The sequence below is a fragment of the Tachypleus tridentatus genome, unplaced genomic scaffold (genome assembly GCF_004210375.1).
Source record: "Tachypleus tridentatus isolate NWPU-2018 unplaced genomic scaffold, ASM421037v1 Hic_cluster_1, whole genome shotgun sequence".
Lineage (NCBI taxonomy): Eukaryota > Metazoa > Arthropoda > Merostomata > Xiphosura > Limulidae > Tachypleus > Tachypleus tridentatus.
In genome coordinates this window covers 30,339,366-30,357,751 of record NW_027467777.1, presented here as the reverse complement: position 1 = coordinate 30,357,751, position 18,386 = coordinate 30,339,366, and the positions used below count along the sequence as shown (strand labels likewise).

Sequence of the window (18,386 nt, the reverse complement as noted above, 5' to 3'; positions counted from 1 at the left end):
TTTTAAACTCTGAAGTACCAGACAAACTATTTATTAACTAGTACAGAATGTAACCATGTCGTTTTAAACTCTGTAGTACCAGACAAACTATTTATTAAGTAGTACAGAATGTAACCATGTCGTTTTAAACTCTGAAGTACCAGACAAACTATTTATTAATTAGTACAGAATGTAACCATGTCGTTTTAAACTCCGAAGTGCCAGACAAACTATTTATTAAGTAGTACAGAATGTAACCATGTCGTTTTAAACTCCGAAGTGCCAGACAAACTACTTATTAATTAGTACAGAATGTAACCATGTCGTTTTAAACTCTGAAGTACCAGACAAACTATTTATTAACTAGTACAGAATGTAACCATGTCGTTTTAAACTCTGAAGTACCAGACAAACTATTTATTAATTAGTACAGAATGTAACCATGTCGTTTTAAACTCTGAAGTACCAGACAAACTATTTATTAATTAGTACAGAATGTAACCATGTCGTTTTAAACTCTGAAGTACCAGACAAACTATTTATTAACTAGTACAGAATGTAACCATGTCGTTTTAAACTCTGGAGTACCATACAAACTATTTATTAATTAGTACAGAATGTAACCATGTCGTTTTAAACTCTGAAGTACCAGACAAACTATTTATTAACTAGTACAGAATGTAACCATGTCGTTTTAAACTCTGAAGTACCAGACAAACTATTTATTAACTAGTACAGAATGTAACCATGTCGTTTTAAACTCTGAAGTACCAGACAAACTATTTATTAACTAGTACAGAATGTAACCATGTCGTTTTAAACTCTGAAGTACCATACAAACTATTTATTAATTAGTACAGAATGTAACCATGTCGTTTTAAACTCTGAAGTACCAGACAAACTATTTATTAACTAGTACAGAATGTAACCATGTCGTTTTAAACTCTGAAGTACCATACAAACTATTTATTAATTAGTACAGAATGTAACCATGTCGTTTTAAACTCTGAAGTACCAGACAAACTATTTATTAACTAGTACAGAATGTAACCATGTCGTTTTAAACTCTGAAGTACCAGACAAACTATTTATTAACTAGTACAGAATGTAACCATGTCGTTTTAAACTCTGAAGTACCAGACAAACTATTTATTAACTAGTACAGAATGTAACCATGTCGTTTTAAACTCTGAAGTACCATACAAACTATTTATTAACTAGTACAGAATGTAACCATGTCGTTTTAAACTCTGAAGTACCATACAAACTATTTATTAATTAGTACAGAATGTCATATTAACTCAAACTACACTCCACCAACAATAACGTTCTAGATCCTTCTAATGGTTTCGGTTTTATAAAGGAGTTCTTGCCAAAATAAATATTCTACAACCAAATTAATCACTAAAAAAGTGCATATTTTATTAATTTTAAATATTCTACAACCAAATTAATCACTAAAAAAGTGCATATTTTATTAATTTTAAATATTCTACAACCAAATTAATCACTAAAAAAGTGCATATTTTATTAATTTTAAATATTCTACAACCAAATTAATCACTAAAAAGTGCATATTTTATTAATTTTAAATATTCTACAACCAAACTCATTGTTCTTTTCAATTCCTCTTAACAGTATCACCTGTTTTCCAGTAAATGAAAACGAAAATGCGAAGTCACTGCTGGTCCACGTAGATAAAAGACAGCTTAAACTCATCCTAACGTATCGTTTATTTCCTTCGTCTGACAAATTCAATATATAATACAAAATATGAACATTTTCTGATAGTCGTATGTTCCCTAGATTCGGAACTTTCCCAGCTGGTGTCAAACATTATGTGGATAACGAAAAGCTAACAGTATACAAATATGAACAAACAAAACTTGACAGTTGAACTATTTTCACTGTTTGTTTTACATATCCATTGTCTTACTACTATTAGTCTAATGTTAACTGTGTTTCTTTTCCAAGTCGCTTCTATTGTCCTGGTGTGAATTGTGTTTATTTTCTAAATCACCACTGTCCTAGTGTGAATTGTGTTTATTTTCTGAATCACTTCTCTTGTCCTAGTGTGAATTGTGTTTATTTTCTAAATCACTTCTCTTGTCCGAGTGTGAATTGTGTTTATTTTCTAAATCACCACTGTCCTAGTGTGAATTGTGTTTATTTTCTGAATCACTTCTTTTGTCCTAGTGTGAATTGTGTTTATTTTCTAAATCACTACTGTCCTAGTGTGAATTGTGTTTATTTTCCAAGTCACTTCTCTTGTCCTGGTGTGAATTGTGTTTATTTTCTGAATCACTTCTCTTGTCCGAGTGTGAATTGTGTTTATTTTCTAAATCACTACTGTCCTAGTGTGAATTGTGTTTATTTTCCAAGTCACTTCTCTTGTCGTGGTGTGAATTGTGTTTATTTTATAAATCACTATTGTCCTAGTGTGAATTGTGTTTATTTTATAAATCACTACTGTCCTAGTGTGAATTGTGTTTGTTTTCTAAATCACTACTGTCCTAGTGTGAATTGTGTTTATTTTATAAATCACTACTGTCCTAGTGTGAATTGTGTTTATTTTATAAATCACTGCTGTCTTAGTGTGAATTGTGTTTATTTTCTAAATCACTACTGTCCTAGTGTGAATTGTGTTTATTTTCCAAGTCACTTCTCTTGTCGTGGTGTGAATTGTGTTTATTTTATAAATCACTACTGTCCTAGTGTGAATTGTGTTTCTTTTCTAAATCACTACTGTCCTAGTGTGAATTGTGTTTATTTTCTAAATCACTACTGTCCTAGTGTGAATTGTGTTTCTTTTCTAAATCACTACTGTCCTAGTGTGAATTGTGTTTATTTTCTAAATCACTTCTCTTGTCCTAGTGTGAATTGTGTTTATTTTCTAAATCACTACTGTCCTAGTGTGAATTGTGTTTATTTTCCAAGTCACTTCTCTTGTCGTGGTGTGAATTGTGTTTATTTTATAAATCACTACTGTCCTAGTGTGAATTGTGTTTATTTTCTAAATCACTACTGTCCTAGTGTGAATTGTGTTTATTTTCTAAATCACTATTGTCCTAGTGTCAATTGTGTTCATTTTCTAAATCACTACTGTCCTAGTGTGAATTGTGTTTATTTTCTAAATCACTACTGTCCTAGTGTGAATTGTGTTTATTTTCTAAATCACTACTGTCCTAGTGTGAATTGTGTTTATTTTCTAAATCACTACTGTCCTAGTGTGAATTGTGTTTCTTTTCTAAATCACTACTGTCCTAGTGTGAATTGTGTTTATTTTCTAAATCACTTCTCTTGTCCCAGTGTGAATTGTGTTTATTTTCTAAATCACTACTGTCCTAGTGTGAATTGTGTTTCTTTTCCAAGTCACTTCTACAGTCCTTGTATTAACTGTGTGTTTTTACCAAATCACTTCTAATTTCCTATTGTGTGTTTTTACAACGCTGTATGTATTAACGTTTAGCTTTGCTATTCAAGGGTTCCACTTAGAAACGTTAATTATTTCATATTGCTTGAAACAAATGTAATCTGGTTTTTTTTACTCTTCAAATAAACTGTTTAATGATACGTACAGACCTTCATTGATCAAAGGAACAGTTTAATTTGAGGTTTAAACGTCAGCGTTGGGAACTAGGTTCGTTTTTTCTTATGGAAAACTCTATAAAATGAATGTATATTTCGGTTTACCATGTGGTTTATTTCTCATATCTGTAACGATGTATTATTTATCTCTGAAATAAAACTTTATAATTATTGTGGTCTGTCCTTATAAAGAAACAAATACTTCTGCGAAGACATTAAAATTTTAAAATTATTTTATCTTTCGTTTATACTGTCAGTAAGTCGGTAAATTTTAAACTGAATTGAATGTTTTATTAGATCAAAGTAACAAGACGATAGAAATGAAACACACTGTAGCCTCCATATTGAAATGAATAGAAGTCCCTTCTTACAAGTCGTGGGCACAGCACAGATAGCCCAATGTACAGCTCAGCGCATAACAACAAACAGACACGTGAAAATATAGCACAGGACGGCTGGTATGGGTATTAACACTTTTACTAATAAAGCAGAGGACAACGTTTCGACCTTAAGATGACCGAAGAAGGTCAAAACGTTGTTCTCTGCTCTATTAGTAAGTGTTAACACCCATACCACACATCCTGAGATATATTTTTACTTCAAGTGGGTTTCTTGTCATCACGAATGGCACGTGAGAAATTAGAATGAAGGATGTCCAATATAAAACTATAATATTTAAAAAGCGACTTACTGTAAACATATTTATTACTGAGCACAAAAGTATATGTAATAATTAACCCTTAATGATAATAAAGAAAATACATAAATCTCTAGGTACAAGTACGATACATTATGACAACCTATATAACTATAGCACACAGTAGTTAAATTAACTAGTGTAACTTCACTAACCTGGATGAGAAAACATAACCTGGTTTAATTATATTTTCTACTGAACTTCTGAGTTAAACAATGTTGTAGTTTGTAAAAAGATGGGAAAGACGAATAACCAAATAACACAGAAGGTTCATGAACTGGATTGAATGTTTACCTTGAGTGAGACTCATTTTGTGACCAGTTACGGCACAGTGACTTGATGAATAAAAGTGATCTGTTACAACAATATACCATTCTATCAGTATTAGGTCACTCTGTGACTTGTTAGATTATAGTGATATGTTAAAAGACTCAATATACCATTCTGTCAGTATTAGGTCACTCTGTGACTTGTTAGATTATACTGATATGTTACAAGACCCAGTACACCATTCTATCAGTATTAGGTCACTCTGTGATTTGTTAGATTATACTGATCTGTTAGAAGACTCAATATACCATTCTGTCAGTATTATCGTCACTCTGTGACTTGTTAGATTATACTGATATGTTACAAGACCCAGTACACCATTCTGTCAGTATTAAGTTACTCTGTGACTTGTTAGATTATACTGATCTGTTAGAAGAGTCAATATACCATTCTGTCAGTATTATCGTCACTCTGTGACTTGTTAGATTATACTGATCTGTTAGAAGACTCAATATACCATTCTGTCAGTATTAGGTCACTCTGTGACTTGTTAGATTATACTGATCTGTTAGAAGATTCAATATACCATTCTGTCAGTATTAGGTCACTCTGTGACTTGTTAGATTATACTGATCTGTTAGAAGACTCAATATACCATTCTGTCAGTATTAGGTCACTCTGTGACTTGTTAGATTATACCGATCTGTTAGAAGATTCAATATACCATTCTGTCAGTATTAGGTCACTCTGTGACTTGTTAGATTATACTGATCTGTTAGAAGACTCAATATACCATTCTGTCAGTATTAGGTCACTGTGCGACACTCTTAACATTTAACCAATCATCTCACACCATTATAAAATAGTCAGACATCTCTTGATTCCAAACATGAAATCCCATATTAATGAGACATGTATCAAAATAAAATGTTTTTTTTCTTCTGAACGTAATGACAGTTATCTCTCAGAGCTCGTGCTTGTTGATACTGATGAAACATCAGCATGACACAGGAAGTGTTACTGTCTTAAAGGTTTCTTCTAAACAAAAATACTTAACCTATAAAATGAATATAACGTAACCTCTTTTGTTACCTAATTATTTTTACGACTAGTTTGGAAGTTTCAGTGCTCTTAGACGGTCATAGCACACATAGCTCAATGTAGAATTATGTTATATGGTGTTCTACACCAGTCTATTATATAGTGTTCTACACCAGTTTATTACATGATGGTCTACACCAGTCTGCTATGTAGTGTTCTACACCAGTCTATTATGTGGTGTTCTACACCAGTTTATTACATGATGGTCTACACCAGTTTATTAGATGGTGTTCTACACCAGTTTATTACATGGTGTTCTACACCAGTTTATTAGTTAAGTTCTTTACACTGTCGTTTTCAAAACTGATGAGAAACTGTCTACAAATTGAAAAAAGTATATTTTTAAAAGATCAGAAACGGGATATACGTTTTGTTTTTATATTCTGTTAATTTATTTATCGTTAGAAGTGTTTCATATAGATACCACCATGGGCCGAATTTGGGACCAGAGTGTTTGTATGCTTGGTGGATAGGTACAACAAATTCTGTCTGTATTATTGTGAATATTGCGTGTATTCTAACAGTGGAGACTACTCCCCAATTCTCTCTCACACCCCCATAATTTTGTGCATAGTTCAGCTTAATTGGCAAGTTCTGTTACACAAGTGAATAATTATTTATGATAGCTGAATCTTTTTGGTTTTATTTACTAACTTAGTATCCAACTATTTGTATCAAAGATAACTTAAGGCTCACAACTTCAAGCTGACACTTTTAACCAATCAGGTTCGTTTGTAATCTGAAAAAATAAAGGTGTCGTTATATCTACTTATAAATGGTCAGGGATAAGCTGACCAGTTCTATATATTAACGTCCATCTGTCACGTGCTCTTAAGGTCAGATACAAAGAATAAAGATCACTGTTTCTATATTATAACGTCCATCTGTCACGTGCTCTTAAGGTCAGACACAAAGAATAAAGATCACTGTTTCTATATTGTAACGTCCATCTGTCACGTGCTCTTAATTCGGATACAAAGAATAAAGATCACTGTTTCTATATTGTAACGTCCATCTGTCACGTGCTCTTAATTCTGATACAAAGAATAAAGATAACTCTTTCTATATTGTAACGTTCATCTGTCACGTGCTCTTAAGGTCAGATACAAAGAATAAAGATCGCTGTTGCTATATTGTAACGTCCATCTGTCACGTGCTCTTAAGGTCAGATACAAAGAATAAAGATCACTGTTTCTATATTGTAACGTCCATCTGTCACGTGCTCTTAAGGTCAGATACAAAGAATAAAGATCACTGTTTCTATATTATAACGTCCATCTGTCACGTGCTCTTAAGGTCAGATACAAAGAATAAAGATCACTGTTTCTATATTATAACGTCCATCTGTCACGTGCTCTTAAGGTCAGATACAAAGAATAAAGATCACTGTTTCTATATTATAACGTCCACCTGTCACGCATCACCATACTTAAACAGACGCGACTTACAGAAACAACTTTATCAGGTTTTAAAACATTGAAATCGATAAATTTATAAATAAAAACTTCACAACATTACTTGTGGCTTCTGGTATTTACGGTTTTATAAAGTTAGCATTTAGCCAAGTTTTAGCTTGATGTCTACAAGATTATCACATGTTAATAAATAAACATAGATTCTTATCCATTACATTACCCTTTTCCCAACTAGAGATAGTTACATCATGTTGTCCTAACAATAACTAATCTTTTCCCAACTAGAGATGGTTACATGATGTGGTCCTAACAATAACTAATTCTTTCACCAGCTGGAGATGGTTACATGATGTGGTCCTAACAATAACTAATTCTATCATCAGCTGGAGATGGTTACATCATGTTGTCCTAACAATAACTAATCCTTTCATCAGCTGGAGATGGTTACATGATGTGGTCCTAACAATAACTAATTCTATCATCAGCTGGAGATGGTTACATCATGTTGTCCTAACAATAACTAATCCTTTCATCAGCTGGAGATGATTACATGATGTGGTCCTAACAATAACTAATTCTATTATCACCTGGAGATGGTTACATCATGTTGTTCTAACAATAACTAATCCTTTCATCAGCTGGAGATGATTACATGATGTGGTCCTAACAATAACTAATTCTATTATCACCTGGAGATGGTTACATCATGTTGTCCTAACAATAACTAATCCTTTCATCAGCTGGAGATTATTACATGATGTGGTCCTAACAATAACTAATTCTATCATCACCTGGAGATGGTTACATCATGTTGTTCTAACAATAACTAATCCTTTCATCAGCTGGAGATGATTACATGATGTGGTCCTAACAATAACTAATTCTATTATCAGCTGGAGATGGTTACATCATGTGGTCCTAACAATAACATATCCTTTCATCAGCTGAAGATGGTTACATCATATGGTCCTAACAATAACTAGTTCTTTCATCAGCTGGAGATGGTTACATCATGTGGTCCTAACAATAACTAATTCTTTCATCAGCTGGAGATGGTTACATGATGTGGTCCTAACAATAACTAATCCTTTCATCAGCTGAAGATGGTTACATCATGTGGTCCTAACAATAACTAGTCCTTTCATCAGCTGGAGTTGGTTACATCATGTGGTCCTAACAATAACTAATCCTTTCATCAGCTGGAGATGGTTACATCATGTGGTCCTAACAATAGCTAATTCTTTCATCAACTGGAGATGGTTACATCATGTGGTCCTAACAGTTAGATTGTCGTTTATTTAGTCAGTGGGAGCAAAATGTGTTGACTTTAGTTGACAGGTCATCAGCCTGTGTAACGATCGTATTGCTAACGTTTTCTCTCTGTTCTGAGTATCAAATGATCGTTGGAAAATTTATCTTCAAAATTTAAATATTTACTGCACATCTTACATCAATGTTTATATTAATTCGTCGTAACCGAACCTTCATCAATTTCACTTTGAAAAATCTATTCCTAACCGATACGTTTGAGAAATTAAAAAAAAAAAACTTAAGATAGTTGTAAATTAAGTGGCCAATAGATGGCACTAAGTGCCATAAATCATTCTTAAAGTACTTTATCAAGAGTTTGATTATAAACTGCTTTTATGGCACAGTGTCTAAAAATCTGTTAAACTGTTTTTAACGTCTCACCTGGTAGGATGTATTTGTAGTCCTAGCTGATGTATTGATATTAGATCAAAATTGAAGTTGCAAAATAACTTGTTATGAAGTTTTAAACCTTAAGTATACAATAAATATTCAAAACAGTATAAATAATCAATATTATATAATTGACATTTAGAATATATGATCACAGATTAAATAAAAACAAGACAGTTGTGTGTTTTACAAAAACATCACGACCATCACAGGGCAATGTTCGTATTAAATGATGTATTTATGAAACGTGCAACTGTCTCGGTTTTCCGTAATTCTGTAGTCAACATTAACACAATCAAATATAAAAAACCATTGAAATATTAAGTAAAAACAATAAACTTACAAATATAATTTAAGCACTTGAAAAATTTAAAACCTAATATCTCTAGGTTATCCCCCCCAAATAAGATTTATAAACTAAAATTTGTAATTTGAATGGTATTATTTAAATACCGTAAACCTAGAGATATATAATAGTTACTTAAAGTGTATAAAGTAATTAAATATTCGTGAATTCTCCCAAAACAGAAAGGTTTCAGTACAGCCACATGTAGGATTACAAGTTAAACAATACTGGGTTATCTAAGAATATGATATTACAAAATATAGCTGTTTTATTGAACGATTGTTTAGTTAAATTATGGAACTTACACAACTGAAACTTTAAACCTTTACTGTTCTCTATATATTGAAAAATTATTTGTTAATTTGTTTTTTCGTTGCTCTTCCATAAGTTTCAGAACGCCACCTTTGAACCAAACATAACAACTCCATTGTTCTATAGAGATAGTCGTATCGTATCTTTCTTGTCTTTCAAATGTCGATCGGCGGTGGTTCGAAATCCACTCTCTGTTGTAGATTATCTTAGCTGGTTACCTCCCCTCGATAGCTGGTCCAAAGATCTTAATGGGCGTTTTGGGCTGATCACATGTTTTCTCTGATTAGCCCTCTGTCTTCTAAAAACGCAGTCTTAGTTCTAGAGTAAACATCTCCAGGTTTAGCTCTAAATGTTGGATCAGAGACTTGTTTTTATCTAGTCGTAAATATTTCTTTAAGTTCGGCTCAGCGAATTTTTCTACTTTGCTAACGGCCAAGATCCTTCAAGTAAAGCCAACTTTCCGTCCTGTTCTATCTCCAAGTAAGGTCACTCTTTCCATCCTGTTCTATTAGAGTATTATTAATTACTCCAGTAAAGCTTTTAGTGAGATATAGGACTGACGTTACACTAGTTTATGTAAATGTTTAACATTGTATTAAACATAGTGCGCTTCTACGTTTTGTCGTTTTCAAGGATTTAATAATAAAAACATGTTTAATACAAAACTTAATTGGCTTTTGAATAAAAACAGCACTCTTATCAAACACCTTAAACGTTTAATAATCGAAGTTAAGAAGCTATTTTTCTATGATATCTACAATCATATAAGTTAAGATTTCTCCTGATGCCACAGGATTAGACCATTAACTAGTTATATCACTTACCACCAAGTTACAGTGTAGGGTTATATCACTTACCACCAAGTCACAGTGTAGGGTTATATCACTTACCACCAAGTCACAGTGTAGGGTTATATCACTTACCACCAAGTCACAGTGTAGTCATGAAAAATGACCAAACTAAAGGAAGTTAAGATTTTTAGAACTATAGAATATAATATCACGGATATATTAATTGATATAACACTTTGTTTTATTTTAGATAATATACACCCACACCTACACATATTTTTCGACACTCACACCCACCCCCACCAAATCTACAGGAAACAAAACTAGCCATGTTCTATTGACCCACTTACTAAATAACCTTACAAACGTTACGTAAGTCAGGATTTTCGAACTTTGTGCAATATGTCTGAAAGTCTGTAGCAAAAGAATTACGGCACTCGGCTCAGAATCTATAGGTCCTGGGTTCGTGTCCCGTTACTGAACATGCTCACCCTATCAGTGCTATCACCCTATCACCCTCACTGCTCTGTTAAAGACGGCTAGAGTAGAGGGCGAACAGAGATTACGATTAATAGATGGTGTATTCCCGCCGCAATGTGGGTCCTACTTCTTAAGTCACCTCCCAAACCTAGGGTACATTTTACATCTCTAGAACACTTTCATTTAGCACAACTTTGTTTGATTTTTGTTTTGACTTGTTTTCAAGTTATGATAAACTAACTTTGGATTTGTTGTTTCTCATCTAGTTCTTCCTTTTGATTTTGTTTCAATTTAGGTAGATACGTACATATACATAGATAGATACTTACATACATATAGATAGATATATACATATACACAGGTAGATACATACATATACATAGATAGATACATACATATAGATAGATAGATATACATATACACAGGTAGATACATACATATACATAGATAGATACTTACATACATATAGATATATATATACATATACACAGGTAGATACATACATATACATAGATAGATACTTACATACATATAGATAAATAAATATACATATACACAGGTAGATACATACATATACATAGATAGATACATACATATAGATAGATATATATGCATATACACAGGTAGATACATACATATACATAGATAGATACTTACATACATATAGATAGATATATACATATACACAGGTAGATACATACATATACATAGATAGATACTTACATACATATAGATAGATATATACATATACACAGGTAGATACTACATATACATAGATAGATACTTACATACATATAGATAGATATATACATATACACAGGTAGATACATATATATACATAGATACATACATACATATATATAGGTAGATACATACATACATATAGATAGGTAGATACATACATATGCATAGATACATACATACATATAAATAGGTAGATACATACATATACATAGATACATACAATCATATAGATAGGTAGATACATACATATACATAGATACATACATACATATAGATAGGTAGATACATACATATACATAGATACATACATACATATAGATAGGTAGATACATACATATACATAGATACATACATACATATAGATAGGTAGATACATACATATACATAGATACATACATACATATAGATAGGTAGATACACACATACATACATATAAATCAGTAGATACATACATACATACATATAGATAGGTAGATACATACATAAATAGATACATACATATAAATCAGTAGATACATACATACATACATATAGATAGGTAGATACATACATAAATAGATACATACATATAAATCAGTAGATACATACATACATACATACATATATATATAGGTAGATACATACATAAATAGATACATACATATAGATAGATACATATACATGGATAGATAGATTTTAGTGAAATGAAACAATTTATATCTAAATGAAATTTAATGAATAAACAAAATCACGAGGAAGATCTGCGTTACAAACAATAAATCCTATGATTAATTATAACCATAAAATATTCAAACTATAAATTAAAACATATTAACAAAGTTTTAAATACGCTGCACGTTTTTTGAAAACATGGTTCCTAAGGAACAAATTACAACGTTATAAAATGTATCCAAGGTTTTGGAATTGTGTAGTTATTTAGATAATAGTCTTTGTACTAGCATTAGTACACATAAACTATTGTAGTTATTTAGATAATAGTCTTTGTACTAGCATTAGTACACATAAACTATTGTAGTTATTTAGATAATAGTCTTTGTACTAGCATTAGTACACATAAACTATTGTAGTTATTTAGATAATAGTCTTTGTACTAGCATTAGTACACATAAACTATTCTAGTTATTTAGATAATAGTCTTTGTACTAGCATTAGTACACATAAAATATTGTTTAAAAACATTTATTAATTTAATCTTCCTAAAATAAAAGTATTAATTAATGTAATAAATAAATATAACTTTTGAAATGATCATGAAAACACTTAATTAAATATCATTTAAAAGTTACTGATGTTTCGAGTTTTGAAACACGAAGTAAAATATTCATATTTGATAATTAATTATAGACATAAAATATTTAACAATTTACAGATTTCCACAACTATTCATCAAGATATAAACAATATTGTTTTTCCTTTTAAAAACTTAAGATCTACTACCAGTTATAAATATGAAGTACCAATTGATCTATTAATATATAATTATAAAATTCTTTTAGCTAATTTAAATGTAGATGATGTTAATTTATGGCCTCGCGCGTTAAGGCGTGCGCTTCGTCATCTGAGGGTCGCGGGTTCGCGCCCGAGTCGCAGTGGGCTAACAACCTACTCACTTAAATACTTGTTGAAAAATCCGCAAGCGATTGCGGCCCTATGTTCCTAGATGGAATTTAATGGTAGAATGATGATATACCATTAAAAGGTTTAATCTTTATTTTAAAGACATTAATAGAACAATACTGTTATCCTTTTATAGAACTGGAAGAAAGAAAATAAAACATAAAAGATATATTAAGTTTCTGTATTTATAATAATTATATATTTTTAGATAAACAGGTTTTTAAATAAGTGATAGGAGTTTCAATGGTAGCTAACTCTTCAACTTGTGCAGCAAATTTATATTTATTTATTTATATTACTATGAAAATATATTTATTTAAAACTATACAAATCCAGATACTTTAACTTATAGATATATTGATGATTTAATTAGCATAAATAATTCTGAAATATATAATGTTACTGACACTATTTATACAACATAATTAGTAATATAAAATACTTTAATTTCTGATATAAAAGTACATTATTTAGATTTAGAAGTTAAAGTGATTGATGAATATTTTTGACAAAAGAAAATATTTTGATTTTCCAATTTATGGTTTACCCTTCTTACATAGTAATGCACCATATCCATCTATTATAAACATTACAACTTCACATATATTCAGATATTCTAACATTTGTAATAAATTACAATATTTTACTCACGTTGTTGACATACTGATACAAATTATAATAGTTAATGGATTTAATAAAGAAATTTTAGATAAAATTATTAGATTATTCTGTAATAAATACAAAAATGTATTAAATAAATACAAAAAAGTGATATCAGAGAAATTCTATTAAAATTATTTTTAGTTAAAAATAAGGTCATCTAAGAACTCGGCACTACTTTATGCGGATGTACACCTTGAGCCACATATGTATTTGATTCCTTAAATGTTCGGACGTGTGAATGTTACGTTGCCTTCATCGTACAAGCTTCCTTCTACGTCAACATCATCCGTATTCCCAGTAATTCTTAACGGATTACCGATGGACTTCTCCCCTCGCCAGATTAGAGCCTTCATTGACCAGCATAAACCTAACGTCTCAGTCGATCCTAGGAAAACAAGAATCCTTTTTCGAGGAGGTATATTAATCCAGCCTTCTACACTTTAGGACCATACTTATCTATGTAAACCGTGGAATGCAAGCATCAACGTCCAGTGCTGTCCCATTAAAACTTCCAGTAACATGTACTCAGTATTCATTAATAATGTCGTATTTCCATAACCTCAGTCGAAATACAACATGTTCAGGAAACTTCACGCAGCCCACAGAATCCACTCCAAGACCACAGGCTTACCAACTCATTTGGTAAAAGTCGTGACTCAGCATAAACAGGAAGGTCATTATATACTCAATCACGGACTCACATTATTTTCATTTTAGCGCTGAACGTCCTCGGCGTCGACCAACTCCAACATGTCAACCAGAGTAGCCCTCGTCCAGTAAACTAAACTGATGCCTACTATCTCTGCTGCCAGCAGCATATCTAAGAAGAAAGACGAGGATACTCTGACCAATGTTGACATTAATCTTCAACAGAGACCTAATCCGAAGAATACAGCCACAAACCAGACTTACGTTAAGACCACAGACGCGTGAAGTCACAACAAACATCAACAATACGTTCAGTAAGAAGACACAAATCGTCCCAGACAGAAATAGAACGACTCATCGATACAGATAGAACAGATCACTCAGTTTTATATCCACGAGCGGCCTATTTATATCCTCCTGGTGCTTCAGACCGATATTATGATCCATCATTGTTTTAATTCACATGTTTGTGTGTGTGTGTTTTTCCTTAAAGCTTTACTAACCATGATTTCCTTTCTAGCAGCTTCCGAGCACGGTCAAGGTAAATTATTTGGCGTCCTGATCATGAATGTGGATTTTCTCAGGGGACTCCCGTTTTCCCCCACAGCAAATTCTGGGGCCTTTGGATCTACAGATCCCTAGCATCTTGGTTTTGGTTTTTTCAAGGTCAATATTTAACCTCTCGCAGACCACCACCGGACCTACGTCACCAGCCTGCAGCATAATCTCATAAACTTAAAATTCTTTAGGCTTAACTATTAATCACTAGCCCAGTAAAAGTCCTTTCTGAGCGCCTTCTATTACTTTCAGTTTCTTTCTGAGACGTAAATCGGAATACCTGCCACTATTTAATTATTATTACCACTACTATTATTATTACTACTACTATTATTATTATTACTTTGCTGGTGTTGTGTTAATTAGTACTTCTCTATGGAGACATGTAGCTGTGTTTTATCATGTAATTAGTTCAAGTATTTCATCACTGAGAATTTTGTTTTTGTTCGTGTGTTATTATTCTCTATTATTGTCTGTGTTTTTGTTTGTGTGTTATTATTCTCCACTATTGTCTGTGTTTTTGTTCCTGTGTCATTATTCTTCATTATTGTCTGTGTTTTTGTTTGTGTGTTATTATTCTCTATTGTAGTCTGTGTGTTTGTTCCTGTGTTATTATTCTCTATTGTAGTCTGTGTTTTTGTTCGTGTGTTATTATTCTCTATTGTAGTCTGTGTGTTTGTTCCTGTGTTATTATTCTCTATTGTAGTCTGTGTGTTTGTTCCTGTGTTATTATTCTCCATTATTGTCTATGTTTTTGTTCGTGTTATTCTCTATTGTTGTCTATGTTTTTGTTCGTGTGTTATTATTCTCCATTATTGTCTGTGTTTTTGTTCCTGTGTTATTATTCTCTATTATTGTCTGTGTTTTTGTTCCTGTGTTATTATTCTCCATTATTGTCTATGTTTTTGTTCCTGTGTTATTATTCTCCATTATTGTCTATGTTTTGTTCGTGTGTTATTATTCTCCATTGTTGTCTGTGTTTTTGTTCCTGTGTTATTATTCTCCATTATTGTCTGTGTTTTTGTTCCTCTGTTATGATTCTCCATTATTGTCTGTGTTTTTGTTCCTGTGTTATTATTCTCTATTATTGTCTGTGTTTTTGTTCGTGTGTTATTATTCTCTATTGTCGTCTGTGTTTTTGTTCCTGTGTTATTATTCTCTATTATTGTCTGTGTTTTTGTTTGTGTGTTATTATTCTCCATTGTTGTCTGTGTTTTTGTTCCTGTGTTATTATTCTTCATTATTGTCTGTGTTTTTGTTCGTGTGTTATTATTCTCTATTGTAGTCTGTGTGTTTGTTCCTGTGTTATTATTCTCTATTGTAGTCTGTGTGTTTGTTCCTGTGTTATTATTCTCCATTATTGTCTATGTTTTTGTTCGTGTTATTCTCTATTGTTGTCTATGTTTTTGTTCGTGTGTTATTATTCTCCATTATTGTCTGTGTTTTTGTTCCTGTGTTATTATTCTCTATTATTGTCTGTGTTTTTGTTCCTGTGTTATTATTCTCCATTATTGTCTGTGTTTTTGTTCGTGTGTTATTATTCTCCATTATTGTCTGTGTTTTTGTTCGTGTGTTATTATTTTCTATTGTAGTCTGTGTTTTTGTTCCTGTGTTATTATTCTCCATTATTGTCTGTGTTTTTGTTCCTGTGTTATTATTCTCTATTGTTGACTGTGTTTTTGTTTCTGTGTTATTATTCTACATTGTTGTCTGTATTTTTGTTCGTGTGTTATTATTCTCCCTTGTTGTCTGAGTTTTTGTTCGTGTGTTATTATTCTGTATTGTTGTCTGTGTTTTTGTTCCTGTGTTATTATTCTCTATTATTGTCTGTGTTTTTGTTTGTGTGTTATTATTCTCCATTGTTGTCTGTGTTTTTGTTCCTGTGTTATTATTCTCCATTATTGTCTGTGTTTTTGTTATTTGCAGTCGTACTATTTTTGACCCTATCCGTGACAAATCTCGCGAGTTATTATTTTAATATACTTTAGTGAAGATTTTAAATTCCAAGTTGGTCAGCATGGCTGCGACCATTCGGTCTTATTACGTTCAGCCGCGGTCGACTCGTTTTGTGGTTCGAGGACTTTCTGCCGTCAGCGGTTATTGACGTTGTGTGTGGTCAACTCGGAGGTAATGTCCTCGTGTGTTTACAACATTTTAGTGGTGGACACTACGTAGCGTTACTGCCTTCCCCGCCGTTGCTCAAAAACTAGTGACCCTAGATGACTTGACCTTTCACAGGACCTCCACCCATGTTGAGCTGGTGGGACAAAACATCAAGCGGTTGACTTTAAGTTCTGCACCTTATGAATTACCCCATGACGCAATTGCGTCAGGACTGCGTCAGTATGGGTGGTTCTAAAAATTGAACACGAGTGTTATTAGACTCTCCCTGAGGTGTATACCGGTAACATGAGGATGTGCTACCAGACTCTTCCTGAAGTGTGTACCGGTAACATGAGGATGTGCTACTAGACTCTCCCTGAAGTGTGTACCGGTAACATGAGGATGTGCTACGAGACTCTCCCTGAAGTGTGTACCGGTAACATGAGGATGTGCTACGAGACTCTCCCTGAAGTGTGTACCGGTAACATGAGGATGTGCTACCAGACTCTCCCTGAGGTGTGTACCGGTAACATGAGGATGTGCTACTAGACTCTCCCTGAAGTGTGTACCGGTAACATGAGGATGTGCTACCAGACTCTCCCTGAAGTGTGTACCGGTAACATGAGGATGTGCTACCAGACTCTTCCTGAAGTGTGTACCGGTAACATGAGGATGTGCTACCAGACTCTCCCTGAAGTGTGTACCGGTAACATGAGGATGTGCTACCAGACTCTCCCTGAAGTGTGTACCGGTAACATGAGGATGTGCTACTAGACTCTCCCTGAAGTGTGTACCGGTAACATGAGGATGTGCTACCAGACTCTCCCTGAAGTGTGTACCGGTAACATGATTATGTGCTACCAGACTCTTCCTGAAGTGTGTACCGGTAACATGAGGATGTGCTACCAGACTCTCCCTGAAGTGTGTACCGGTAACATGAGGATGTGCTACTAGACTCTCCTGAAGTGTGTACCGGTAACATGAGGATGTGCTACCAGACTCTCCCTGAAGTGTGTACCGGTAACATGAGGATGTAGTACCAGACTCTCCCTGAAGTGTGTACCGGTAACATGAGGATGTGCTACCAGACTCTCCCTGAAGTGTGTACCGGTAACATGAGGATGTGCTACTAGACTCTCCCTGAAGTGTGTACCGGTAACATGAGGATGTGCTACCAGACTCTCCCTGAAGTGTGTACCGGTAACATGAGGATGTGCTACCAGACTGTCCCTGAGGTGTGTACCGGTAACATGAGGATGTGCTACTAGACTCTCCCTGAAGTGAGTACCGGTAACATGAGGATGTGCTACCAGACTCTTCCTGAAGTGTGTACCGGTAACATGAGGATGTGCTACCAGACTCTCCCTGAAGTG

General features: G+C 33.1%; 2 protein-coding genes across 2 annotated transcripts in view; both read left to right on the top strand.

Annotated features, from left to right (window-relative positions):
• Positions 1-2,570, top strand: part of LOC143241744 (SCY1-like protein 2) — a 74,539-nt gene extending 71,969 nt beyond the window's left edge. Inside the window, exon 17 of the mRNA XM_076484969.1 lies at positions 1,618-2,570. Within this exon, the coding sequence (XP_076341084.1) occupies positions 1,618-1,641 (24 nt within the window). The 3' untranslated portion in view covers positions 1,642-2,570. The remainder of the gene's footprint in view (positions 1-1,617) is intronic.
• A 7,145-nt stretch (positions 2,571-9,715) lies between these two features.
• LOC143241781 (uncharacterized) overlaps positions 9,716-18,386 on the top strand; it is an 88,543-nt gene continuing 79,872 nt past the window's right edge. The window contains exon 1 of the mRNA XM_076485013.1: positions 9,716-9,889. The gene's annotated coding sequence lies outside the window, so the exon portion shown is untranslated. The remainder of the gene's footprint in view (positions 9,890-18,386) is intronic.